The 27,659-nt window shown below is 38.3% G+C and overlaps 1 protein-coding gene across 1 annotated transcript; it reads right to left on the bottom strand.

Moving 5' to 3' along the window:
* On the bottom strand, positions 1 to 27,659 carry bmp3 (bone morphogenetic protein 3). The gene is made up of 3 exons (XM_028805608.2): positions 27,081 to 27,659; positions 18,110 to 19,017; positions 1 to 2,597 (listed from the first exon to the last, which is right to left on the bottom strand). The coding sequence occupies exons 1-3, from the start codon at positions 27,343 to 27,345 to the stop codon at positions 2,406 to 2,408; spliced, it is 1,365 nt and encodes a 454-aa protein (XP_028661441.2). The 5' UTR covers positions 27,346 to 27,659; the 3' UTR covers positions 1 to 2,405.

Below are 27,659 nucleotides of genomic sequence, written 5' to 3'. Positions count from 1 at the left end.
GTGGACTACCCAGAGGTTTATTTCCTTCAGAGATGCTTTTCAAAGAGTTTAGTTTTCCTCTCCCTTGTTCTTAACTAGTAATATCTCAATTGTCCATTGTATTATAATGTTTTGTTTACAGTAATTAAATTGCAGTTGCTCTTTTAAACTTTGTTAATTTGTGTATTCACGTATGCAAATGACATGTGCTTTAATTATGTCGATCAATGCATTACAGCTAGAAACGTGTGCAGGCACTTTATGTACTGCATTTGAATTTGTGTTCAGTTAATTTCTTCCTCTGTTTCTGAGCATTTCTAGCTTCGTTCCAGGGTTCTTCATTTGAATGTGTTTACAATGTTCTGTATTATCTGGTATTGCACTGTTCTTCTTTTTCTTATATAATTTGAAAAAAATATCTTGAGATGGTGCTGATTGATTGTGGGCCTTTAAATATAACATTTTGACATAACCATTAAATTTAAATATACTGAGCATAATCGAAGCCTCACTAATATTAAGCTTATCACAGAAGGAAGTAAAATGGATAAAACAGGAAACCACATACCGTATATACTCGCGTATCAGTCGGGTCTTGAAACCTGAAAAATCGATCATAAAATCAGACCCTGACTTATATGCCTGTTCAAATATATGACACTTAATTTTTTTTTAACATCTTCTTGCCTTCTCCAGTCTCGCACCAGTTTCTCAGATGCATCGAATTTTATTGCAGCAGCGCAGTTACCAATTTCTTTCGCCACTTCAACAACTTTTAAGTTAAAACCAGCTTCATATTTTCTTCTGATCGAACGCTCCATCGTAGATAATAGGTAATCTTACCATAAAGGTGTATGAGGGTGTGAGATACAAAAACACACAAAACAGTGCAAACGTCGCTCTGGAATAGTTTGGGTATTACCGTGTGGTCACGTAGGCACAATACATAGAAAAAAAAGGCAGTGTTCTCCGTGGTTACTCTCTCAGGTGGGAGTTAGCATATCATAATCTCTTGGACCAATAGTGTGAGTTTTCCGCATTCAATTTATACAACCAACATTATAAAATTCCAGAAATTATATGGTAAAATCAAGCCCCAACTTATCTGCAGGAGAACTTAAACGTCAGTATATGCGGTAGTTGTTTTTACTGTTAGGGAGGTCTGGTGTTTTGTTTGGGATCCTGGATGTGACAAGATATCACTAGGTAGTTAAATGGATTTTTTTTTCTGAGAGTTCAACATTTGACAATAGTATATGAGGATGAGCGTGAGGATCAACAGCCATCCTCCTTTACTGAACTTTGCTCCCTCTGTTTTTGGCAAAGTGACCGATAGAAAAGGCAAAAAAGTAGTGCTCGGCTATCATGATTAGCAGAAAGTGAAGTCTGTTGCTGCTCATTTTAGATAGAGTACTTAGGAAAAATTGCAAGTAAAAAACGAAAGGATGATTTGGTACATTTGTTGTACCAAGTGGGATCTTACGGAGTATTATTCTGGTATGAAATGCCTGCATGTGTGCTTCACTGTGAACATACAGCCAAGAATGCAAGAGCTTGAACTTACTACCTGCCTGTGGGACCTCCATCTTTACCATAGATACAAAGCAGAGACAAGTCATGAACACTGAAATTACAAGAAATCGCACATACCTGTCACAGTATTGCATCTTATTTGGAACCAAGCAAAATTATGATCTCTTGTTTTTAACTATTTTGGTACTTATTTTACCTGTATAGCAGCCATAAATAGTTTAAAATACTCTATGCATTAGAAAAGATGTTCCTGATTTCAATGAAATGTAAATGATAGATTATATTTTAACGCTTATAAAATATGAAACACTGGCACCAAAAAAAAAAAATGTTTAAAGTGTAATTAAGAACTATAAATTAAGGCCCTCAGGGTCTTAATGGAAAATACACAATACTTTTATACTGTTTTTATGGTTACACTGTACAATATATAGAACACCTTCATTATTAACAAATAAAAAAAAACAAAGAGTCAACCAGCTGCAGTTCATTAGACCCTCACATGTCTGCTTTGGATCCAAAAGAGAGCTGGCCTTCATGAGCTTTAGGATGATTTTATATTAATGTGTGTATATATGGATATTGCTTTGCATTCAGCACTGGTGTATGATTAGTCTGTTTTATAGAACACATTTTAAAAGATTGGCCTTTAAAATAATTAGAGGATATCATTCAGAGTCAAGCAGCTGTTCATTATTTCCTCTCTCAAAAACTTTCATGAGAAGCACCCAAGAATGATAACAATTGAAAAACGCGGTGCTTTATACCACTTAAACCTGCAAAAACTGGATCTCTTCATCTTGCATTTCAAAAAAAATCACTTCCAGTGCAAAGAAGGGGAAACTTCCAAACTGGACTGAGATTAGGCCAAGTAAATACTTCTCTTCGATGTGTTATCTGCAAGCGCAGGACTCCACAGTCATGTTGGGATAGACCTTGAGGACAACGTTTTTGTTTTCGTCAAAGAACAATATGCTGAGAGATGACATCCTTTCAGGCACGCAGCAGGGTTCAGGTATTCCAGAAACAACACCCACGGCTCTCACGATGCTCTGAATGGTGGCATGGTTTGATGGCTTTAGGGACTGTAAGAAAAGGAAAATAACACCTGTTTCAGAAATCATAAGGAACAGACAACCCACTCTGTGTTCTGCAATTTGCTAGCCATTGTGAGTCTTTTTTATTGCATATTTCACTCATTATCAACACCAGACATGCTTTAGTAACAAACAATGAACAAACACAAAATTATTCAATTGGCTTCACAGGTTCTGTTTTGTTTCCTTTCTCCTAAATTCTAAAGTGAATTTCACGGGAAGGATCACTTTACTACTACTGATAAAATATTTTTACACTTCGATACACTCTTAAAAATAATGGTTCTTTAATGGCACTTTCTAATATGTAGAAAAAAACTTGAATCTTTAATGTTTGGTATACTACCTAGCAGGACAAAAACAGGTTAAGAAAACTTGGACTTAGCCAGTGCTACTGTATGCAGTCAAAATCCTTTTAAAACCATGAACCACTGGTATTTCTGAAGTCTGTTACTATCTATTTGTGGTTATTTACTGTATGAAGCCTGTTATGGATCTAAGTAAATAAACATTTTTTTTCTGAAACCTTTGTGTGGATGGGTCTTTTGGGAACAAAAAATTGTTCCCCTATGGCAGGGGTGTCGAACTCCAGTCCTGGAGGGCAGCAGTGGCTGCAGGTTTTCATTCTAACCATCTTCTTAATCAGTGACCAATTTTTGCTGCTAATTACTCCTTTTAATTAACTTGACTCTGGCCCTTTAGTTGTTTCTTTTTCCTTAATTAGCAGCCAAACAATAATGAGACACAAAACAACCTGCCACATCACACAATATCTGAAAATAAAGAAAGGTGATGGTCTCAGTAGGGTTGATCTCTCAACTCACCAAAACACTTTAACGATGTTCTTATAAAAAACAAAAAATCAACAGTTTTGGAAATGTCTGCTGTTGCAGAACGAGAGCAGCAACAAGCCGTGGAATTAAATAACGGGTTTAATTAACAGCAAGCATCGGTTTCTCATTAAGAAACTGATTGGAGTTTGAAGCCTCAGTTTAAACTGGTCATCTGTTGGCTCGTTTCACATCTCATTTCTGTTTGGCTGTCATTTAATGAGGAAACAAATCAATTCAGAGGACTGAATCCTTCTAACACGGTTGTTTAAAATAAAGGGGAAAAAGTGAATTAGCAGTGAAAACTGGTCACTGATTAGGAAAAGGGTTAGATTGAAAACCTGTAGCCACTGCGGCCCTCTAGGCCTGGAGTTTGACACCTATGCCCTATGGTATCGCTCTGAAAAACGACTCTGGCACCTTTATTTTTATTCTAGTATTCTACATAGAAAATAGATTTGTAGGTTGAATCCAACTGAGACAATTTCTATTAAATAAATATAAACAGATAACATATCATCATGCTGACGATCAACAGACATCAAGCTTTATTCAATTCACCAATAAGGTTTTATTTTAATCCTCTCTTTATTTTCTAAATAAATTATAGCTTCGGAAACTGTAGCTGAAAATAAAATGTGTTCTTTCCCAGGAGCAAATTGTGATGTCCTATGCAATAGGAGCCCTGCACAGACCTGATCCCCAGGCGCCACTGATTGGAGCAGTAGGTGAGAGATTGAGACAAAGACTCAAAAGATGTTTGTAACAATAGAAGTCCTGTTTAATTCCAGTTAGTGCTCGTTACAAAACCGTGTCAAGCAACTATTAGAGCCTAGTCCAGTGCTATGACAAGATTAAAAAATAGAAACAACAGACTGTTTACAAATTTTACTGTGGTTACAAAAATAAACAGTGATGAAAATGGAAAAAACCAAAGAATCTTCTTCCTGCTTTAATAAACGCAAGTCTTTCCTTAAGAAATGAAAGAAAAGAACTGAAAGTAAACACAAAAATAATGCACACCACTAAAAAACCCAATTACCCCCCTGAAATCCCAATCAGAGGTAAATCTGTATATTCCTACATTATATACAAAAAGCACTACACTCTTGACTGTTCCTGTGCTCAGAAGATCAGAAAACAAGGCACTACACTCAAAGATGGTCAAACGACTTCCTCTTTAATATGGGTGGCCAGTTTATCATAGCATCTGTCTACTGGAAGCATGTGAATGCCCTCTGTATCATCTCTCTCTTAATCACACATGAGTGCATGCTAACGTATGCCTGAGCGACGCTTGTTCACTCTTAGGCCGGAGTTATACTTCACGCGATGCGACGCATGCTGCAGCGGACACTCCTGCTACGCAAGCGTTGAAGTGTTTATACTTGCGCGCGTACTTTATGTAAATCTGGAGGAATCCGCCAGGTGGTAGTGCGAGATATTATCACGGTGAGAACATGTTCGGCTTCTTTGTGTTGTGAATTGCCTAGAACACCCATTAAATCCCGATGACACCTTACTGCAATATCTCTGAAAAGGATGTTTAATGATTAAATCCAGGGATGTGTCCATTCCCTGCGGTGGGTTGGCACCCTGCCCGGGATTGTTTCCTGCCTTGTGCCCTGTGTTGGCTGGGATTGGCTCCAGCAGACCCCCGTGACCATGTGTTCGGATTCAGCGGGTTGGAAAATGGATGGATGGATGTGTGAGAAAACAAGTGAGAAACAATCCCTGGACGATGCCTCGGCTCATCACAAGGTGAATACAAGCACACACATACAATAGCGTCATTTTAGCGGCACCAAATCCCCAAATCTGCATATCTTTGGAAGGAAACTGGAGCACACTGAGGAAACCCAGCAGGAAAACGTGTAAACTCCAGGCAGGGAATATCAGCGACGTGACTCCCTGCAAGACAGCAGGGCTAACGCTCCGCCACTGTGTCACCCCATGTGTGTAATTATTAACAGTATTCATTATTTAAACGAAATTACTGATTTATCTGTAAAATGTAATATACATACCTTAATGCTTTTCATCATGAAAGTGATATCAAGTATAAATCTAAGGATTCTAAATGTGCAGAGAGTTGGAATATCATACATTTAATGTGCTCAGTGTGGCGATCTATTGCTGGCGATTCACTGCTGTCAGGAGCAGAGGAAGCCCTAGAAAAAAAGACGGCACAGAAGACGGTATGTGAGAATTTTAAAACGTATCGTGTCATTACGATCGGGAATATGCGACGCTTGAATATAAAAGCACCATGAATACATCTGTATGTCATCATTTTGCTTCACCACATCGAACCATTTATCAAATATCAAAGCGCGCACACCGATCTCGTAGGATCCGCAAAGCGGCTTTCTGTCACATGTAGATAGTAAACAGAGACTCTGATGTCACATTCCAACTTTTAGCACACTGCACCTCCCGACTTTTTGCTGGTACTGCAACTTGCGCACGCATTGCGTTAATTTCTGAGGACCTGCTTAGAGGACACATCAAATGAACACTCAGAACGCGTGGCAGCCATGATGCGGGCGCGTACGCGTTCTGATCGTGAAGTATACATGAGCCCTTAGGGCTTACAAAGTACATTTATATAAAAGTAGAAAATTAGCGGTGAATAATATGTCAGAGGAAGGTACAACCGGCTAGCTGCCATATACCTTGCAGAGTAACATTTTTTGGCAGCCTTACTGTACTGCTCTAACTGCACTTCTCTAAGTTAACAAACTTTCCTTAACAGACATTTTAATTTTTATTTATACAGCTATTTACTTTAATCAAAATGTATGTAACTCAAGGCTTACATAACTGAAGGATGGAGTGAGTTATTCAGATGATATTTCCTTTACAGATATTTTTGCTTCAGTCAAGATATTCAGGTTTTTAAAACTTTCCACGCAGGTCATAATCCACATTCTTCAAATATGACTAGTAGCTCTTTTTCAGATTTTTTCAGGGTGTAATTTCCTTTCTACATTAAGTGCACCGAATAGATTAAGCAAAATGTCTCCTGACTTATATATTCTTGTAGTAAAATGTATGAACCAGCATCCTATTAATTATTTTCTTGATCCTGTACAATGCCAGGTTGTTGCCAGCGACATTAGGAATGTTATTTTATTGTTACAAGATGCAGCCTCAAACCTTAAAACTCTTATTGCGTAATGATAACTAAGATGTTCTTTCTGTAAGTCAAACTGCAATTTCACCTGCATTAAATTCTGTTTGCCAGATATCTACCAAAATCTACATTCTGTCTAGTTTCAAGCCTAAGGATTTTAGACACTTGTCGACATATTTTCTGAATATAAAAACAGTTTTGAAGAAAATAATCTAAATGTTGGCTGTCAATTAGAAGTCACCTAGCTAAGTGATTTCCAAGTTCAGTCCTGGGGGACCTCGGTGGCTGCAGGCTTTTGTTCTAATCAGTTTCACAATTAGTGAGTCATGTTATCCTTAAGTGATCTCATTGTTTGATTAGCTGATCTTTTTCTTCTGTTTTAGGAATAAATTTAGGGATATTTGTATTGTTGTCAGAGTTTTAAGTGTGCAACTCTTTTTTAACAATATTATTTTTCATTTTTCTGTGCTGTTTGTTAACAAAACTGTATCATAATATGACAATTAAAAATGAGAAGACGTAGACATCAGATCAAATGACAAAGAATGATGAAAAGCCTGGAAACAGAAGCTTCAAAACTGGGTTTGCTAAATTATTTTCTAATGAAGCAAGTGTATTTGAGTTGCATGATGATATTTTGGTGTTTTTTAAGATTTCCATTATTATCTTCAGTGTTATAATTTTTACTCTGCCTTTCCAGATAGTTTGGTAGTTTAAGCCATTACTTACTATTCAATATCAGTGGGTATGTGTTGTAATATTGAGTCAAAGACATGGTGAGAAGGGATCTGAGACCTCCAAAATGGGGATCACCACAAGCTAGGAAATCCCCCAATTGCTATCTGCAGGCTCCACCCTCAACAGGGAAAGATAAGGAACTGGTTTAAAATTTTCAAAATACAAAGAAAATTACACAAAAATACCAAAATTCCCTACAAGGGAAAGGGAAAATGTAAACTTCTGGCTTGTGAACAAAAGGGCAATGCGGAATCTATACTAATAAAAGGCAAAGCCCTCACTGACTGACTGACTGACTGACTGACTGACTGACTGACTGACTCACTCATCACTAATTCTCCAACTTCCCGTGTAGGTAGAAGGCTGAAATTTGGCAGGCTCATTCCTTACAGCTTACTTACAAAAGTTAGGCAGGTTTCATTTCAAAATTCTACGCGTAATGGTCATAACTAGAGCCTGTTTTTTGTCCATATACTCTAATGGAGGAGGCGGAGTCATGTATCGTGTCATCACGCCTCCTACGTAATCACGTGAACTGAAAACAAGGAAGAGATTTACAGCACGAGTCAAACGCGGGAACGAAGGTAAATGACGTTAATTGTTGAGTGTCTTTTAATACTGTGTAAGTATACATATTAACACATGTGCAATTAAACGTTTGCATTTACGGGGTGATTTCTCAGGCTTAAAAGCTCGCCTTTTATTAAAAAGGTAAATGCAAACTGTTTTCATTCTGAAGGGCACAAACCACATTAGATTTCAGCCGTTAAACGCGCAAAAATGTCGGTACACCAGATAAATAAGCGCAAATATGTATATATATGTTTACATAACCTCTTTAACACACTACTTCTCCGCTGCGAAGCGCGGGTATTTTGCTAGTTTTTACATAAATGAAGAACTGGAGTAGTGAGGAAAGCGCTATATAAATGTAAAGAATTATTATTATTTATTATTAATTATTTACAAAATAGAAAAAAATATAACAAAATACTCAAAAGGGCAAAAATGATGAAAGGGCAATCCAAACCAAACAAGTCTCAACACCCGTTCCAAAGACTGAAATCCAAAAAACAACAAATAAATCACAATAACCAAAAACTCCTCACAAATAGCAATACTTACACGGTTTCTTACAAACCTAATGCTGCACAACTGAGCCTGCCTTCTAACTGAGAACATACCGCCAGAAAGGAGACCCAGCAACTGTGGCATCAGGATGGCACCACCTTTTGGGCTTCCAACAACAAAGTACATGGAATGGCAGCATATTTAAAGTTACTATATGCAAATTACAAATTTAACAGAAATAGCATAAAACCATGACAAAATAATTCAAAATTAACAACCATAAATACCAGCCAGAGAAAAAAATCCTGGCTGTAATCAAACAGTCTAACTCTGAAGTAGCCTTCGGTTTGATTTGTCCGGGTGTCTACTCTAGATTGGTAGCAAATTTCATAGAAAAAGGTGAATTAATAGGAAAATGGACTAAAACTATGGCAATAGTATGAATATTTATAAATTTGTTATGAATTTAAATTTCATATAATTGCTCCTTTTTAAATCAGAATAAGAAAAACTGAAAAGGACAGTTTATCAATTTAAATGACTCACTGATTGATGAACCTTGAATAATAAAAACCTGCAACCACATGGGTCCATCCAGGGCTGGGACTGGAAACCACCTACCTAACCTTCACAAAATATCATTAAGTTGAGATATGAAAACCCATAATGCTACTATTTACTAGAATATTTGTTGACTTATCTCATACATTTATAGTTAATAATGTGACCTAATGGCCTATGTGTTAGATGAAGTACACGCTTTAAAGTAAATGAGGTCAAAGTAAAAGATGGTATCCACCATATTAATTGCCTTCATATTCCTATACTTTTATTATGCAATCTTTTCATTTCCATTTTTTTAAACTTAAAATATCTGACAGCTTCAGTCTTCCCTCACAGCTCCCACAGTCCTATGACAGTCTATTAGCTCTTCTCTGGACTTTCTCTAAACTTGTCAAGATTAGGCTTCACAAAAGCAAAGGGTAGCTTAAGAATAAACATCCTTGACATGCATTGAACATATCATACTGTGTAAGGCAACACATTCAAAGCCTACTTAATGAATTCTGAAAGTGGACAGTGATGTCATTCATAGAAGCATATCTACCGTAGATACTCACGTATTAGTCGATATCGCAGATAAGTCGAGTGTATTTTTAAGCCGAAAATTACGAAATTTGTTATGACCCACGTATAAGTCGAGGGTAAAACTTGACAGCTATCAGAGATAGAGGGCGACAATCAGCTGTTAATGGCGACAAAACTCATTGTCACGTCACAGGCATTCCCTCTGTGCTTGGAGAAATGCTAGACTCGTTGACTCGGCAACTAATCCTTGTGTGTGCGTGAGTTGCGAAATGTAAACAAAGGCAAGATGGCATCGACATGTCACAAGGGAGCGAAGCAAGTGCAGAAAAGAAAACACTCGGCAGATGATGTTTTGCACATTATCGCTGAGTCGGACTCTGATTTTTCAGAATCGGATTTTATTGACAGTGATCAGGAATCGAGCAAGAGAGTGAGAAGCCGGCATCAGCTGATCTGACACCAGCCGATGCCGCTCCAGCTGATCGGGTGCCAGCTGAACGCATTCGCGCAGCCGATGCACCTACGGCAAGGTTCGCGTGGGAGGAATACCCAGACACTGATCCGTGGGAGCCGAACTGGCTACCGGACTTCACAAGACAGCATGGCTTGCTGTTGGACACGAAAGATCACCCACTGCTGGACTACTTCAGGCTGCTCTCTCCTGATGCTGCTTTTCAGCTACTGTCAGACGAGACAAACAGGTAGGCAGAGAAATTTTTTGAATCACGGGCTGCGCTTGCATCGCATTGATAGCGTGCGTTGCCTTGGTTCTTTTGATTCCAAATCTGGTTGCACGTGGCAGCTAATGGTATGTTTGTTATCCAAAACCTGTAAAAGCTAATGCTCAAATTCAAGTATTTCACAGTTTAAAGAATTATTTAATGAAATTACAAAAAAACTAGCTAATTAGCAATAGTATTGCTGGCTTATAATTATTTCAAAGACCATGGAAAACGGCAGATGACCGGTGACTTAACACCGTGAAGCGTTGAGTGTACAATGTCATTACCCAAATTCTATGGACAATTGTGTTGCCCCGTGGATAAGTCGACCCTGTTTTTTTGAATGAATTTTAAGGCATACATTTTTCAACTTATACGTGAGTATAAACGGTATATATTTCCGACCTTTATGTATTGATATCTATTAGTTTTGTTTTCTATGTGTACTATTAAATAAATTAAACCATTTTAAACCATTTGTTCTGCTGAGTCTGGGGTACCCAACATTCCATCTGTCCTTGAGGGATACCATGTTAAACAAACCAAAAGGTCCTTTGAACAATAACCCTTTGATGATCTGTTTTTGAGTGATTGGTGCCCCCAACTACACCTCTTTTCTTAGTTAGATCAGTAGCCATTAATGTGTTATATCATTAAAAGCTTTATAAAAAACAAGATTTATAATATGTGTGACACTCATGTTGATTTTTTAATTTAATAGAACAATGTTTTCTAACTTCTGATGTTTATTTTTTCCATTGTGCAGTGATTTCTTTAAAAATGTAGTGTTTTATACTATATACAATATGTAATCACTAACTTACTTGTGCACTTGTGGATAAATGTTATTTAATCCTGCAGATGTATTTATGTTTATCCTTTTTAATCTGAATGGCACTTTTCTCTCTGTAATCTCCAAATCATTTACAGAAAATACTTCCATAAAGGTCTTTTTAGCTACTGACAGATTATCAACTTCTTCAAGCAGGAAATCTTCCAAAAATTATGAGTTATGAGCATTTGCTCTTTCCTTTTCTGTATATTTTGTTTTGCTTTTGCTTTACCAAATACATTTCATTTCTTATTTGACTGTTCTTGTACTTCCACCACAGATCTCCCACAGTCCACATGTGAGCCAGTATCTCAAGAATACACTGCCTGCCTATTAAATGCTAAGTTCTGTCTTCCTTGGACTGGTGAGTTAATTGTGTAACCACCTGAAACATCACCTTCTTTTCATAACTACTATCATGTTGTGAGAGATCCATCTATGTCATTTTCACAGGCTTGTTAAAAGCACAAAGCCAGCTTTATGTTGTTTTTAATTGAAATACATAATTTCTTCCATGATACAAAATGATCGACAATGTTGCTGTGTTAACTTTTCCACCATCTATTCCTGACACCGTTCTAATCGAAAGGTAGACATGAGTCTAGAGACAGTGGAAATAAAGGCAAACTGATGTCTATTTACAACCCAAGCTGGAGTACAGCTCCATACTTAGACATTCAGTTGTGACACATTCAGCTTTCTTGCTCTCCTACTGTCTCTCTTAAACTGTATCTACATCCCTGAAGTGCATGTCTATTTTAAGTAAATTTCTTAAAGAAAAGACATACGTCATAATGGGGGACATAGAATACTGTCAGTTCAGCGAATGGAAAGGACAAAATGGAAACGCGGAGGACACAGGACACACTAGCAAAGTGCTCACTCTGCACCAAGCAAACACAACAACAATAAAGTATTACAGTAATTTCTCGGTCAATGAAGTTGATGTAATCATTTACTTTAGTTTGTTACAACAAACTTTGTTATGTTATGTTACTATGTTAGATGTACCATAGAAGGACTATGAATATATATTGTAATGACTTGCTGGGTAAGGGGTGGGGTGTGGATGGGGATTGTTCATTCCATGGCCAAAACTGACACCTCTTTCCTTGGGAAAATTTCCATGCCTCTACTATCAATACTGTCTATCTCACTTTCCCTAAATTCAGTGTCCTTGGGGTGTATCGCTGGTGGCCACACACTTAGATGCATGGATTTTAGCAGAGGAGGAATGTCTCCTGAATGCTTGCAAGTAAGTACTTTCTATCTGAGCCCCCTCTTTTATGCTCTGCACCGGCTACTTTCGTGACTGGGTGCTAAGCACTATGATTTTGCTACGGGAGATTTCTATTATCCAGCTTCTACTCTTGTTATAGTCTACATTTTAGTTTCTAAAGTAATTGCTTTTCGTCTTTGTGAAATATTGGCCAAATTATATATAAATTACTTTCCAAAAATATCAAGATAACTATAATATATGTGAAAGACACATTCTACAGCATGCACAATATCAACAGACAATGACTAGATTGTAGGGGGAGATTACTCAAAGATTACAATAACGCTCCAATGGACAGGTACTTGAGCAAGTGCAGACTTCGCTATAAAGGAGCTTTGGTCTCAGAGGACTCATTAACTGAGGTATGACTGTACCAAAATAGCAGCCTGAACAAGGGACACTGCATCTCCCTTCTAATGCTCCACTGCTCTTTGATCATCTTTATGCTGTACACAAATCTTAGTCCCAGTGTGTCTCTTTTAGAGTTTGTTGCATCTGCTCTAAATTTCCCTTACTGCACTTAAATTTAACAGTTTTCATTTTTATATATGTTCCAACAAAACAATATTAGCATTTGTATGTTATATTACAAAATCCTAATAGTTTAATAACTTCAATCCTTTTAACCCCCTTGGCCTTTACTTTAGCATGACTCAGGCTTGGATCTCTATTGTATTACATTTAAACTTGAGTTAGACTTTGGATGAAATTAAATGATCTGTTTTACTGTGAAAAGCCCAAATAACTCTTGGGACAGAATTTTGCTGCCATCTAATGAATGAAATATCATTATCCTGCAAAAAAATCATGAATATTTCTATGTGTTTTGCTGCTCTACGGTAACTCATCAATATTCATGAGTGGGATGCAGCCTTCAACCAAAACACAATGGTATATAAACAAGAAGCTGTAAAGCCAGTTTTAGAACAAACTGAAAGTGAACTATTAGTTGAATCAAGCGAAGATAATTTGAACTGGACATCAGACTTTGACACAGATAGTGAAACTGATGAATACAGCAATCTACGACTGAACATCTGGTGAATTCGGTCCCATGAAGCTTCACCACAGTGCAAGTAGCTTTGTGGAAAAACAGGCAAAACCATTGCCATCAAGTGGACAGACAAGAAAGATGTTAGCCTTCTAAGCACCTTTCACAATGCAGCTGCTGTCAATGTTCATTTCAGGGGAAGTGTGGAAGTCACTAAGCCTTGTGCTGTGGTAGCCTACAATAACACAACGGGCTTGTTGATTGTGTGAGTCAGGCACTGAAATGCTACATTCTTATTCGCAAGCAACAGAAAAAATATATGAAAAGTGTGCAATGAAACACAGTTCTACACTCTCGATTGTGACATTGGGCTTTGTTCATTGGTGACTGTTACAGAACATGTCACACGAAGAACGTGTACTAAATCTGTATCAGTACAGCAGTGGACACTAGACATACTTTTCCTACTATATTTATGTTGATAATTTAGTATTTACATGTTTCTGTTACACATAATAATATTTTTTATAGTTGAAGAAAATGTTATGAATTTTCTGGGGTAAACATAACACTAAGGACGTTATATCTATCTTGATTGCTAGGTGAAATCAGCTGTAATAGTCAATTACATTTATATAGCACTTTCCTGGCCACTCAAAGCACTTTACATAGATGGGGGTGGGGCATTTCAACCATAACCTGGATGAGGTGGTGAAGGGCTGAGAGAAAGAGCCAATTAGAGACAGGGAATGATTAGAGGACCAGAATGGACATTGTGATGAGCAGTTTAGCCAGGACATTAGGGTAGACCCTACTGTATTTGAAAGATACCCTGGGATCTTTTATGACCACAGAGAGCCAGAACCTTTGTTTTATATCTCATCCTAAAGATGGCGCCATTTTTTCAGCACAGTGTCCTTGTCACTGCACTTCAGCATTTAGATCCCCACATAGACCCCAGAATAAATGCTCCCTGTTTGTCTTACCAACAACTCTTCCATTAGCAGCCCATGTTTTGCTTGTTGGCCTTCCATCCAGGTAATTGCCGGGCCTAAACATGCTTAGCTTCAGATGGATTACCTATTCTAAAGTGTAGGTGGTATGGCTGCTGATGTGTACAGGGTTTTCCTCTCTTTTGTGTTGTGATGGTTTAAAAACTGATTATAACAGTAAACAAATTAACTAAAATGGCATCTACTATATCTATAGAAAATGACTACACCATTAAAAATTAGTTAAACATTTAAGAAGCGCTTGCGTTCTGGTCCAAGTGTAGCTTTTCACACTATTCGTGGGCACTCAGACTTTCTGTTACTGTTTTTTTGATGGTTTAGTTCACACTTCATACTTACTGAAGTCTATCAAGTCATAAACTTCAATATATTTAAATATGTGGTGATGGTACTCATTTTCTGTCAGTGGTCATTGCTAATGGGACTCAAATGGAATGAGCCCACTAAGAAGAGACATCTTTTCAGTGAGACGCCCGATTGACCTGAAGGAATTTTCCTTTGGTATGACTGGCTAAGACGGTTACTTTCTGCACTTTGTGCAGGATGTGGACTTGAGTTTAAATTCTTGAAATTAATGGAGGAGCAACAGTATATACTTGTGTTTCCTAGTTCAAGCAATAAATCTTATGTCAGAATTTTCAAATAGCTTTATGCTAGCAAAGATGATTTGATCAGTGCTGTAATAATGTAATATATTGTCAGAAATATAAATGCAGGAATTAACTTTTCTTATTTGTACTTGCTATGAAACACCCTAATCATCCATTATTTCTTAGCAATAAAAAGGCAGGCCTTGGATGATGTAGTAATGAGAGTACTAAAGAACAGACCAGTATGTAAACCAAGAGCTACATTTTATAAATATAGATTCACCACAAATAATATTCAGGCCCTGCAAGTTAAAAGTTGAATTTCCACATACTAAAACAATTGCTGACTCTCATGTACAGGGTATGCGTAACTTTTAAAATCATTCAACCATTCACACATTATCCTAACCCAAGACTGAAGTGGACAGAGCCTATCTTGGCAACGTCAGACACAAGGCACGAAATACCACCACTAAATAGGGAGTCAGTCTATTACAAGGCACATTCCCGTATACAGGACACTTCTACTCAAAAATATGAGGGTCATTTTCGAGTTATTAATTAACCTAATGGGACACCATGATGGTGCAGTGGGCACTGCTGCTGCCTCACAGATTTAGCATTCCGAGTTTGAATCCTTGTTTTATTCCATATGTAATTTGTATGTTTTTCCTTTCGTCAGGATCGGTTTACTCCAGATAGCTCAGTTTTCCTCTCATATTCCCAAAGATGTTCTGGTTTCCTGATTAGTGATTGCACCCTTTCTCTTCATGAGTATGAGTGTTGATGTCTGCATCAGTGGGAGAACTGTCTAAGGCTGTATCCTGCCTTGTACCCAGTGCTCCTGGGACAGGATAGGATCTGGGCCCTTGTAACTCAGAATTTGATAAGCAGACTTGACATGTTATGTTATAGTAATTAGCCTAACATAACTTTAGGTATGGGGTGAAACCAGAGTACAGAGAAAAATCCAAATCATGTACGCTTTATTGCCAGTAGGAGGAGAAAGCTATCACTTTTTCGAATCATCTATCATCAAATGCTACCAGTAACCCATCAGAGACCTCCAATATGAACAACTGGCCTGCTTCATAACGAAACTCTTCCAGGGCCATATTTTAACTTTATTTTTTTTTTTTTTACTTTACTTATATTTTTCACCAGGGGGGTCATCTCTGTTGTCATGTGGAGAAGAGACGAAACTTCACTTTACATAATCAAGGTTTTCCTAACAGATATTTTATGCTGCAAAAAGTTTCTCTAGGGATTATTCTGAGACTATTGTCTAAATTTAGTCAAATAAGATCATTATTCACTGGGATGTCATCACTGTGGCACCACTATTTTATAGATACACTAGCCAAACGTATCCATCAAAGACAGGTAAAAGAATAAATAAAAAAATATTTGCTGTCTCTTGCCCTACATGTACCTCCAGTGCCTTTCCTCTGTATTTGCTCGAGTGAATATCTCTTCACCAGTGCCACCTCTCTTGTGCGCACTCATGTAAAGACTGCTTCTCAGACTCTGCCATTATTTCTGAAGCACCTTTCTCACCTCCTGTCCGGTTTAATATTTGCTGTCTTTGAAGATGACTCTCTCAGCATGTCTCAAACTCCTTTGCTCCTCCTTGTGTGTCTCACACTAGCATTTCTTTTTTTGTCACCAAAGTTAAACTGACCAATCACACCAAAGCCAAACTGGCTAATCAGATTGCTCAGGAGGACTGGACACACAGACCTTAGTGTTTTATGATATAAGTTGATTTTTTGAATTATTACAATATAAGTACAATTTGATTTGCATCTCATAGGCATTTATGCATATCTAACTGTATTCCACTTTACTGTTATACTAAGATAGATGGGCAGTGTAATAGGAGACGATGTTGGACTGATGTCTGAACTGGGATGGATGGTGTTTCTGTTCCTAGACAGGACTTTAAAATGAGTGGACCAGGGGAAACAGCCTTCCAAGACTGTAAAATACCTCAATAAGCTAGATGGCAGTGTTCCAGGACAAATGCAGCAATTAACACACCCCACAAGGCATACTGGGAACTGTAGTCCCTTTGGGCAGCCTTGCTGGGTTCCATGGGCGCAGAGAGGGGGAGCTGCAGGTGAGGGCCATCCCTGCTTTGAGGGACTCTGTCTGACCCAGAAGTGCAATGTCCTGTCACCAGGAAGTATTCCCAGGTCTTTGGTAAAAGGGGCATCCTTATCTTACTCGGGGAGTCAGAGTCATGAGGAGGAAGATAACACTTGCCTGAAGAGATTAGAAGAACGGCAGACTGAAAGAAAAGAATAAATTGTGTTTTTTTGTAGAAGACCTTTAAAGGCACTATTCAAATAAAAGGCTAGGCCTCATGACTGATGTATGTGCAGTCGTGTCGAGGGTTTGGCCTGCTGAGACACCCCAGCATGCCACAACAGATAGATAGATAGATAGATAGATAGATAGATAGATAGATAGATAGATAGATAGATAGATAGATAGATAGATAGATAGATAGATAGATAGATAGATAGATAGATAGATAGATAGATAGATAGATAGATAGATAGATAGATAGACAGATGTGCTCTGAAATGTTATTTACTACCTCGGCATATTCTCTAGTAATTTCTAAAAACTTCTCTCATATTTAAATTAATTAGGCATAACACTTTATTATTAAATTTCATTTGTTTCTCAACATTTCCTTGTACCCTGGTTTATTTACCTTTTTCTTTTCACCACATTTATTTTTTTTTTCATGCTCAGCTGCAGTCTGCTTAAGTAATGTGATTTTTTAATTAGAGTTATATCCCACAAAGTACTTCCTTTCCTTTCATTGATTTTATAAATACTGTTTTACCAGATCAAAATGTATATCACAAAAATGGCCAGGGAAACCAAATCTTTATCATGCAAGTTTTAAAAATATCTAGTAAATTAAGTCACCATGTTAAGAAAAATGGGCTCATGTTTTGGCCAAAATCCTGTCAACAGTCTGCGTCTATGATGTTTCAGCTGTCAGATGTTTTAAGAGCTCCATTTTACACTGATGGAATATTCCTTTAAACTGACTCACTTACCATTTTAGAAGCACATGCATTTTTTTTTTTTTTACAAAAGGCACCTGTGAGAGTCTGAATCTTTTCCAAAAATACTTGCCATTTTTGAGTAGCATGCTATGCATAGCAAGTTAACAAATGAAGACCTACCTTTGGCATGGGGAATTGGCAGGATCCAGAGCAATAGTACGCATCAAATGATTTCGGTGAAATAATCCACTCACTCCAGCCAATGTCAGCGAAATCTACCTTCAGGTATCTCCGTGCACAATTCCTGGGCTCATTCCATTGCTTTCGCCGCGCCTTTTTCAAAGTTTTCTCATCAAACTGAAGCATCTGTACTTTGTGCCGATTACTTTTTCGTTGCTTTTTTTTGTTTTTTTGCTTCTCTGTTGGCCGGGCTTCCAGGGTTTTATAAGGGTTCCTTTCTCTCCAGGCTTGAGCCTCAGTGTACTGATATTCTGCACCAGGCAACTCATTATTCTGCAGAGGCAGAAGAACATTAGTGGAACGTTTTATCCTCCGTTGAGAAGGGTCAGACTGCTGGTGGACTTCCAGCCTGTGAAGACCAGGTGGGAGAGGTCCTTCACTGTTTTGGATTGAAGAAACAACATTCTCTGCCTCTGAAATGTCAGAGTCATTTGCATATACCAGGATGTAGGGAAAGGGATGAGAAAACACCTTTTTGCGCTGATTTAATCCTTGTAAAGAAATGTCAATGCCAATCAAAAGTTCACTCTTTCGTTTGGCTTCATTTATAATGAAAGTGATGTCCCTCCATTGCCATGGTACAGATTTGCAATTGCCAGAAGTGACATTAATAAAGAAGTTTCCCATATTCCTGGAGTGATTACGGCTAGAATCAAAGCTCCAAAGGTCCAAGCGAACAGGGATTTGGTGTCGGCCTCTTTGGTAAGCACAGAATTTGGGTGGCCTGCACTCCTGGGTATTGCTATTTTGGTGTCCTATGCAATAATGTAATGTGGCTGAAAGAATTTCTTCAGACTGTGTAAGAGAAGTCAGATTAAATATCAAAAGTACTTTATTATTCATAGTGCCTAGAAAAAAAAAAAGAATAACAGTATCAACTGTTGCACAAAAGGCGTTAAGGAATAATCCCAGATGTACTGTATCAGTGTTTGAATAATGAGGTCATGTAACAAGAACAGAAATGAAGTTTGATTAAAAACTGGTGTCTCCCAACTCAAAAGGAGACCAGGGAGGATTTTTTTTAAATGATGGGTGGAATGTTAAAACAGGAAACAATGCAAATATGAAAACCATTTAAACAAAATCCACTTCTATTCAATAAAATAAAACTAGACCGGATAAGATCAGCAAAACAACAATAATGAAGATAACGTAATAGTACCTTCTTTTATTTACAATGAAAACATCTGCAATTTCATAACAATGAATATTTAAATTATTTTTGAAATCATTATAGACCGAGTAACAAAGAAAGAAAGAAAGAAAGAAAGAAAGAAAGAAAGAAAGAAAGAAAGAAAGAAAGAAAGAAAGAAAGAAAGAAGATGGGTGACTAAATGTATAATATGAGCTACAAACACACATAGATACATGCTGCATTTTATATGTGGATGCAGTTTTTTTCATGGTATATTTTAAATATTTTAATAATTGTATACTACACCTAGGCTAGTAAGAAAAAAATAGCATAATAAGAATTAACTGAAAATAGAAACAACTCTGACAACCCACACTGGTTGTCAAAACCACATTTCTAAACTCCAGTGTGGATATAAAGCAGTCACCAGTGGACTGTTGAGCCTATGCAGTGATTCCCCGACTAACGTGGAAGTTACATTCCAGACCCATCAGCGATAGATGAAAATCCGCGATATAGAAAGACCATATAAATAAACATTTTTTTAATAGTTTAAGCCTTAAAATACCCCTCCCACACGCTTTAGACACATGTAAACTTATTAAAACACACTATGTAAACACATATGACATGTGGATGTCAGGCTAAGGACATGAGTAACATCTCTCTATTATAAAAAAAATCTTGGCAGAGAGACCAGGGAGACGAGGCATGATCTTCTCAGAAGACAATTTGACATCCCGCGACAGACATTTTAACGTCATGCAAGACAAGGCAGTGCGACAGAAGGACAGCTGCTGTACAGGCTTTTAAATGATCGACGCGCAGAGCGACAAGCAGAACAGGCATCTTGGCAGAAGCAGCACAAAGCCAGTAACTGATCCATCCACTTCTGCTTAGCATGCGTTCAGCTCTCCCATTTCACAACACGAGTGGGAGAGATGCGAAGTGGCAGGAGTGTAGCGCACCTCCGGGGGGATTGAGTGATGTGATCAAGACCAGATCATCTCGGAGAGACACTTTGAAGACACGCAAGACTAGACATTACAACCTTAGGAACCAAAACCCGTGAGACGTTGACTTTTGCACGTCACGCCCTACTTACAAACAATTTAAAACAAGTTCATTGACATCTAACCTAGCAGTTGTTGGAATGCTTTTGGCAGACAAACTTCAAGTTCTCCCAGCTCTTAAAACAACGACGAGCAGAACATGCAGCTTGCCAGCAGCAGCTGCAGCAAGCCAGCAGATGATCCGTGCACTTCTCCTTAGTGTGCGTTCAGCCCTCACACATCCCCCCCCTCCTCCTCCTTCAGAACACTAGCAGCAGAGACGCAAATTAGCAAAAGGACAGCTGCTGTACAGGCTTTTAAGTGATTGGCGCAAAGCACAACAAGCTGAACACACTGCTGGCCAGCAGCAGCAGCAAGACAGCAGCTGAATTGATCTCATCTCTTTAGCGTGCATTCAGACCCCCCCCCCCCCCTTCACAATGCGAGCAGCGTTATAAGTCCCGCGAGAAAGATTTAACCACGCCCGGGGCAGGAAATAAAGGACAAATATTGTTTTTAGAAAAGTTTTAAAGTAAAAATGAAAATAACAATCTCTTTAAATTGTTTATCTGGTAAATCAAACCCGGGGGTTGGCGAGCGAAGCAAGTAATAATAATAATAATAAATCCGCGATGTAGCGGGGGCACGATATAGCAGGGGATCACTGTAGATGTTTTTACTGAACCCTAAGTTATGATTGTGAGAATACCAAAGAAGAAGTAACAGTCTGAGTGCTATTAAGTGGTAATTCTCCCGACCCATAATGTCCTTTACAAAGACTATAAGCTCATTAAATATTTCACGTCCCTGTTCCAAAGCCGGGTTAATGAGTGCAGTAAACTTCGAGCCACCAATAAGCTTTGGCACTGCGACTCCAATTCCAGGAGTACACTCACAGTTCCAGTTTGGAGTTAGACGGTCTTCCCTTGACAGTAGATCAGTAAGTTAGGAGTCATGAAATGAGAAGGGCTCATTTGCATTAGAAGAGAAGTGCAAGAAGGAAGTACTATATAGTTAAAAAGTTGGGGAGTCACTCTTTCTGATGGACATGGGATCAGCAGTATGCACAAGAAGGCTCAAAAAGGCTGAGGAGTTTTGTTTTCCTTTCTTTATTTTGTATTTTTGTCTGCTCCCCAAGCCCCATCGTGCCACATCTACATAACAGAAACACCATTTTGAATTTTTTGTGGCCTTCTTGGCATCATTCTGAGTCAGAAGGGTGCTACTCTTATCACTTTAGAGTAAAATAGTTCCTGTACGTCACCACTACTGAGAAAAGTACCTTAAGGTAAACAGTCCACTACGGGGCAACATAGAGCTTTCAGGAAACATGACCACATGGATATGAAACGATTTCAAATATCTTTATTTCATACAGTGTCAACAAAAGTATGCACCATCACAAAATGTTTAACCACTTGAGTATGGTGTACCTCTTACAAGACACCCTTGACGTAGGTGTGACATTTGAGTAAATCACTAACATGGCTCCCATTTCCCTCCTCAGGCTTGAAGAGAAACAGCGTGAGGAAGACAACTGATGTCAGTTCCAGGATAGCTCCAACTTTGCCCCCTTTAGTTGGATTTTAATGAAATCTCAATGGCACAGAAAGTCAGAGTCCATTTGATCACCAGCACTCAGAAGAGTAAGATGCCAGATTATTCTGATTTGATTACTTTAGCCTTATCATCATAGCAATTAAATGGGGTATCCAGGCTGGAACCTCAACTCTTTTTCTTGCCTCATTGTTTTACAAAGAGCTAACAAAATTACAATACCATAACAAACCCACTAATCCAGTTAAGGAGAGTGGTATGAGAAACAAGACAAGGACCAACACTGGACAGAGCACCAATTCATCTCAGAGCACACATACACATCCACACTCACAATGGTCCAGTTTAGAATGATCAATTAACTTAACACACATAACTTTGAGGACACTGGAGGAGAACCAGAGCACCCAATGGGAGGCCCGTACAGTGATTAGGATAATGTGAAGCTTACACACAGACAACAACCAGGCATGGAACTTGAACCCTGGATGCTGAAAATCCATAAGGTTACAATACACCATGAAACAGAACAAATGAACAGTACAATAAAGAAAAAGTACCTACTAGAATACCCAAATCCATTAATAAAAACTGAAAGGCCCATGGAGCCATGTCAATATCACTTAGATTTAACTTTCACTTAAAATTGGATTTACTTTAAGAAGAAAAATTCTGGTGGCTGCTAATCATACAGTGACCAGATAATGTGAGGCTCCCACAATAATCCTCAAGTGTTTTTGAATTCTCGGATGAGAGAATATCAAGAAGGGGATGCACTACTCAAAAAAGACCAACTCAAGTCCTGTCTAAATTGTGACTGCTAAATTTCCTTCTTGAGACAAATAAAGCGCTATCTATCTATCTATCTATCTATCTATCTATCTATCTATCTATCTATCTATCTATCTATCTATCTATCTATCTATCTATCTATCTATCTATCTATCTATCTATCTATCTATCTATCTATCTATCTATCTATCTATCTATCTATCTATTCTCAGTGTAGAGATTGTATAGCAGGGAGATGTTACCTCATCACTTGGAGAAAATTCACTGCAGTATATCAAATCAAAGCGTGACATCATGACATTAAAACTTAAAGAGGCGGCATTCATTTTTGTATACTACTTTTCGAATTGAAGCTGGATGAGACAAAATTAAGTATGAGCAAAATATTAAAGAAAAAAAAATACATGCAAGAAAAATGAATTTATTAAGTTTACCTTTCAATAGCCCAAGGGAACCCAAATGCACATCATAAGTAGCATAAATGTAGCTAAAAGACGATAATAAATGTTGTCACACGTGCACCTGGGCACACCTTCAGGTACACATAAGAGGCTTCACTACAGGACAAGAGAGGTTGCTGATGACTCCTGACCACGCCCTGGGCTCACAAGCCCCGCCCCTTCCCGGCCTGTCACTGTATATATCCAACCCCAGAGAAGAGGAGGGAACTCATTCCTAGGGAGCACTAGAGGGAGAAGGACTGGCCAAAGACAAAGCATTCACAAAAAGAGCACAATTATAGCCAAGAGTGGAGTGGTGGCTCTGAGGCTAGGGATCTGCACTGGCAATCGGAAGGTTGCCGGTTCGAATCCCGTAAATGCCAATAGGGACTCTGCTCTGTTGGGCCCTTGAGCAAGGCCCTTAACCTGCAATTGCTGAGCGCTTTGAGTAGTGAGAAAAGCGCTATATAAATCCAAAGAATTATTATTATTAAGAGTCTTTTGTTACTTCTCTCTTTTGATTTTTTTTATTCAAGGGGGGATTGCAGGGCTGGTACCCCAAACCTTGCTGTTGTGTCCGAATCATCATTCAAAATGTGTATGTGCACTTGCAAACCGAGTGTAGTTTATCTGCTATCCTCACACAATGTGTCTTGAATTGAACAATTCTATAGAGAAGATGGACACAGTCTTTAAAAGCTACAGTATGTCTATTTTAAAGACAGGCAAACAGGTCTGGCAATTTAGGCATTATTTTTTTACTTTAAAATTATGTATTATGAAATGTAAATTAAGGTAAAGGAAAATTACCTTGTAGTTGACATGGATGTAAATGCTGTAAAGAAAAAGACACTGTAAACAGAATTTTTGCTTCGTACTCCATATGTTCGGTGGAAGAAGCTACCAAGTAGCGTAGTAGACAGTAGGACTTTAGGGACCTTCAAAATGAGACTTGATGTTATTTTGAAAGAATTAACTGGCCAGGACTGGCGAGCTTTGTTGGGCTGAATGGCCTGTTCTCATCTACATCGTTCAAATGTTCCAGTATGAACCTTTGATGAGTTTTCCTCCTACCTTGTGTCCTCTGCTGCTGGATGTGCTCGATCTCAACAAAACTTTGGAAAATGAATGATTGGCTATTTATTTACAGCATGAGTATTAAACTCAGGTCCTAGAGGGTCAAAATTTTCATCGCTTTTTGATTTACACATGTTTCTTAATTACAAGTCAGTTAATGCTGATAATGAAAAAAGAATTTTTGTCAAAAAATGTAGTTAATTCGCTTGTTAAGATTTACAATCCTTAATTTTTTTTTCAACCCTTAAAAAGATACATTCGGATTCTTTTTTTTCTTTGACAATAGGATGCAAATAACAAGAGAACCAAAACATCATTTTGAACATTTTCATTGCTCTGTGTGTTTTTTTCATAAAGTATATGTCTCAGTGAAACGTTTAAAAAAATAAAATAAAACAGGAGCATTAAGGATCAGAGAAATGCTAATCTGCTTCAGTCCAGAAACTATTCTGATCCACGAGTATTTGAATTGTCTGACGTGGCATAATGAGGAAACTACCATACCATATAATTAAATAGCATGTTTCGCTAACTGCAAGGACTGTCTTCTGATTTAGAAGTTACTTGGATTGTAAACCTGAAGCTTCTGCAGCATTTCAAGAACTGATTTTAGGACACTCCTTTCTATCTTAATTCACTAGGCTTGATGCCCTCTTGCCGTTTAGCGTAAGGCAGCAGACTCTGGAGGGAGGGCCACAGTGTGGCTCCAGGCGTCCATTCCAGCCTTTTCTTAATTAGTAAGCAGTTACTGCTGCTAAATGAACATTCTGTACTTTCCTTGTCTTAAATTTAACTGCTTTCTCAATTTCAGAACCCTTAGTTGTTTTCCTTTTTGTTCTTATCCAGCAGCCAAACAGTAATGAGGCACAAAGCGAGCCAACAGATGAGCAGCCAAATGAACTCCACTTGCAGCGGTGTGCCTCCAATACAAGATCTGTTTCAATGAAATACTGTATGTGAAAAGCAAAAAGTGAAGGTCTGAGAAATAACTGATCTGTTTTAGTAAACAGAACACTTTTATTGTTCCTTCAGAGAAAAGAAAATGAACAGTATAGAAAATTTCCTAACAAGAGCACTAAGAGACCATTAAATTAAATAACAGGTTTCATTAAAAGCAGCATTTTGCCTCTAACTGAGAAACTGACTGGAGCAAAAATTGTGACCATCCAGGAACTGAGACCAAGACCGCAGAGTCTGCTGCTGGTCATCTGTTGGCTCACTTAAAATGTCTTTCTTATTGGCCACTCTTCAAAGAGAAAGAGAAGAAAATGAAGGGCTCTAACATCTTAAAAAGCAACACAACTAAAATAAAGGATCTGAGCTTGACATCCCTGGTTTAAGGTTTTCAAGTTTACAGAAAAAAAAACAGAATTCGTCTCTTCACTTACATTCATTAAAAGAAACATCTAACATGCTTCTAAAATCTAACATTTCTGAATCATGATACTGGAGAGTGATGATATGTAGGTCGGACAAGTGCTGCATGTTCGTTGGCATATGCAAGTACCTATAAAACATCCAGGAACATTTGTACTCCGTAAGTCTTCTTATCCTGCGGTGGGCTGGCGCCCTGCCCAGGTTTTGTTTCCTGCCTTGCACCCTGTGTTGGCTGGGATTGGCTCCAGCAGACCCCCGTGACCCTGTAGTTAGGATATAGCGGGTTGGATAATGGATGGATGGATGGATGGATAATGGTTGGTTGGTTGGTAGTCCTCTTATCGGGATATTAAGAATAGTGTAATAACTGAAATGCATCAGTAGGTGGAGACATTTCTTCACAAACAGGCGCATAAGAACTCGCGCCCTCCGAGAGCCTAATGAAACAGGTAGAAGTGTCTGAACTAGCCGTGGGTGCGTAACGATTGAAACTGCAAACAAAAAACAGAAGAACCACCAAACTGCAAATCAGCAGTTAAGTCATTAGTAAAAAATATGAATTTGGATTATACACAATTCATTCATTGTCTCACCTTCTTGTTCAGTACAGGGCCGTGAGATAAAACACAATGTAATGTAAACGAACATATTTGAAAATACATCAATTGACGTGTTTTACAAGTCAATGACTTTTAGACTTTTAACGTGTATGTAAAATAACCTTCAATGCAAATAGTATCATCAGCTGAAAAATCCGTTTTATTTTATTTAGCATAGGAATAAATAAACTTCAGTTCAGCGTGAGTAGATGGAGCAGAATAGTTTTAATAGTTAAGGATTTCGGTGATCCCAAAATCCCTAAGTAATTACTGGACATCTTCTACGATGTAATGATAATCTCTCGTTTAACCTGCGCCCTGAAATCTGGTAAGAGAACTCGCCATTCGGCATAATAATTTAGAAGGTAAGGCAGGAAATGCTGTGTCACCTAAACGTGCTTTCGACATTTTGTAATCCAGAATGGATGCACTTGAAATAAGTTGATCATTAAAACTGAAAGAGGTCAATAACACTTTGTAAATCTGCAAATGTCATTTACAGTATACTGCGTCACTTCTTCAAAAAAAATCTTTCTATTAATTCCACGCAAAGTATGCTGTTGAAAAAGTCATATTTAGAAGATCTTTAAATGACTGGTAAGTATAACCTCCATAATTTTAAATCACGTTAAATGTTGTGAGTGTTATTCTTTGTGATGCACTTTACAGGTTAGACAGGATGATCTTTAAAACAACACCTGCTTTTATACACACTTTGTGTAGGAATGTGGATGTTTAGATAGATAGATAGATAGATAGATAGATAGATAGATAGATAGATAGATAGATAGATAGATAGATAGATAGATAGATAGATAGATAGATAGTTTCCTGGCTTATACAGAAGGCGCCATCGATCCTTTGCCAAGCCATCGTGCTTACCCCAGTGGGCTGTAAAACTGCGAACCGTATTGCCATCCCTGAAGGTGAAGTCTGCCGAGTTGTACTTGGTGTAGAGCATCGCCATGTGTTCAGATGCCGAGTTGTAAGAGGACAGGTCGCTGAAGGGTTTTCGGGTGTTCGGCGCACTTTCAGTCCCATCCGCATTTCTTATTTTGGCAAAATCGGGTTTCAGCAAAACACGGGATCCAAAACAAGGATAGCTGAAACCAAATACCAACACTAGTAAGTAGTAAAGCTCAGCCATTCCTGAGATGTTAAAAATAGAAGTACAAGTTTTCCCTATAATGATTTCAGCAGACGGGAGCTTTCGGAAGCAGTGAATGTGTTGAAAGCCTCTACGCAGAGCGAATAAAGAGCGAGTGGTCTGCGTTACTTGACGTCCCTTTGCCAGTAGAGACAGCGCCCGCAGCTTGGGTGTTCGGGGTGTGTGATGGACTCGTGCACTCCTCTCAGCTAGTCTTTTGTAAACTGGCGAGTGCAGTCCGCCTGGTTTTGTATTGCAGACCAGGGCTGATCTTTTGCATGGGACAGCCAATCGCACCTCCTCCCCTTGTCCAT

This window comes from Erpetoichthys calabaricus, chromosome 7, assembly GCF_900747795.2.
Source record: "Erpetoichthys calabaricus chromosome 7, fErpCal1.3, whole genome shotgun sequence".
In the NCBI taxonomy this organism is placed as follows: domain Eukaryota; kingdom Metazoa; phylum Chordata; class Cladistia; order Polypteriformes; family Polypteridae; genus Erpetoichthys; species Erpetoichthys calabaricus.
This window is presented reverse-complemented; position numbering and strand designations above follow the sequence as displayed.

What these genes read in the sequence shown, in the direction of transcription:
- bmp3 (XM_028805608.2), bottom strand. Translation starts at nt 27,345, where the DNA reads ATGGCTGAGCTTTACTACTTACTAGTGTTGGTATTTGGTTTCAGCTAT. An exon ending in CAGTTTTACAGCCCACTGGG is followed by an intron (nt 19,018 to 27,080) that starts GTAAGCACGATG and finishes TTTTTTTTCTAG; the next exon opens with GCACTATGAATAATAAAGTA. An exon ending in GCCAATTCCCCATGCCAAAG is followed by an intron (nt 2,598 to 18,109) that starts GTAGGTCTTCAT and finishes CTTTTCTTACAG; the next exon opens with TCCCTAAAGCCATCAAACCA.